Source organism: Protobothrops mucrosquamatus, unplaced genomic scaffold, assembly GCF_001527695.2.
Source record: "Protobothrops mucrosquamatus isolate PMUCROS unplaced genomic scaffold, P.Mucros_1.0 scaffold1631, whole genome shotgun sequence".
Classification (NCBI taxonomy): domain Eukaryota; kingdom Metazoa; phylum Chordata; class Lepidosauria; order Squamata; family Viperidae; genus Protobothrops; species Protobothrops mucrosquamatus.
The window spans coordinates 7,608-9,029 of record NW_015387790.1 but is presented as its reverse complement, the minus strand read 5'-3'; the positions used below and the strand labels follow the sequence as shown (position 1 = coordinate 9,029).

Sequence of the window (1,422 nt, the reverse complement as noted above, 5' to 3'; positions counted from 1 at the left end):
GTTGCTAGTTAGCCAACCAGCAACGGGCATGAAACTGTATGCAGATGGAGAAGGGCAATCACCCTTAATGGGCGATCAATGGTGAAGGGCAATCACCCTTAATGGGCGATCAATGGTGAAGGGCAATCACCCTTAATGGGTGATCAGGATATGCATAGGGGATTAAGGGGGGGGGGAATACAAAGAACACAACAAAAACTAAGTGATTAAAAGGGAATTTTCTCTTAAGACAAAGCTGTTCCAATTTTCTTGGTGACAATGCTGTAAGGACCCACCCCACTTTGCACCTTAAGAAGACAGAACTCTTGGAATATTTCTTCCAACAGGCATCTTTATGAAGGAAAAATGGATGCAGGCGTTCTAGACAGGACTTGGGGCCAAAGCCTTACGGTTCAAGGTTTTAAGGGTTTCCCAACAGCCCCACCCCACCCCACCCCACCGTCCTTCCAGCGGCAATTCCAGGTGTTACATTTCCACCCCCTTTTTCCTCACTGCTGGTGGAAGGGAGACTTCAGAGGGGATTAGCTGAAGCTGATAGCCCCATTGTTATTGATGAGTCCTTTTGGTGGTATCCACATTCAGTCCCTTTGAAGTTGTGCCTAAGGAAGTGAGGGCCATAAAACCCCTTTGTTCACCCCCCTTCCCTTTCATCATATGACAGAATCCAGAGAGGGCAGAAATGGGGTTTTCCATATTAGCTGATGTTATTATCCCTGATTTGGAAATGAATATTTGCTTCTGATTTTCCCCGAGAAAGTCTTTTGGGTTCTACCCGCTCACACTTGAAAGTCCTACCTTTTTTCAGCCGTACTTGTAGGTTTGCTAGTGGATGTTGGAGCTTAATATCTTCTTCTGGAAAGGTTATAAACCGTTGTTCCCCTAGCATGCAACCCATGTGCTTTGGCATAAAATACAAAAGAGACGCTTTTATACCTTTTGAGAAAGGGTGGGGAATCTTAATGGATTAAAGAAATCCTTCCTTTCTTGCCAAGATTTAAATCAGGGTGTTGATTTTTTTTTTTCCATAGATGTTTCAGAAATTATGGTTTCCCATAAATGATAAATGCATTAGGCAGATGTTTCTAAGGAAAGTTCAATGTCATATGTCCTTTGAAAACTGAATTGATCCACAGTATCTATGTACTAATGGAATTCTCATTCCCATAACCTTTATCTGGGTGAAACGGTGCATTGTAGGCCAACTAAGGAGAAACTTCCTGACAGTTAGAACAATTAACCAATGGAACAACCTGCCTCCAGAAGCAGTGAATGCTCCAACACTGGAAGTTTTTAAGAAGAGACTGGACAGCCATTTGTCTGAAATGGTATAGGGTTCCTGCCTGAGCAGGGGGTTGGACTCGATGACCTCCAAGGTCCCTTCCAACTTTATTATTATTATTATTATTATTATTATTATTATTA

The 1,422-nt window shown here is 42.5% G+C and overlaps 1 protein-coding gene across 1 annotated transcript in view; it reads right to left on the bottom strand.

The window, feature by feature from the left end:
• The window catches only part of LOC107293470 (mas-related G-protein coupled receptor member H-like), a 3,104-nt gene extending 2,209 nt beyond the window's left edge, over positions 1–895 (bottom strand). The window contains exon 1 of the mRNA XM_015822622.1: positions 796–895. Within this exon, the coding sequence (XP_015678108.1) occupies positions 796–895 (100 nt within the window). The remainder of the gene's footprint in view (positions 1–795) is intronic.
• Between the last annotated feature and the right edge of the window lie 527 nt (positions 896–1,422).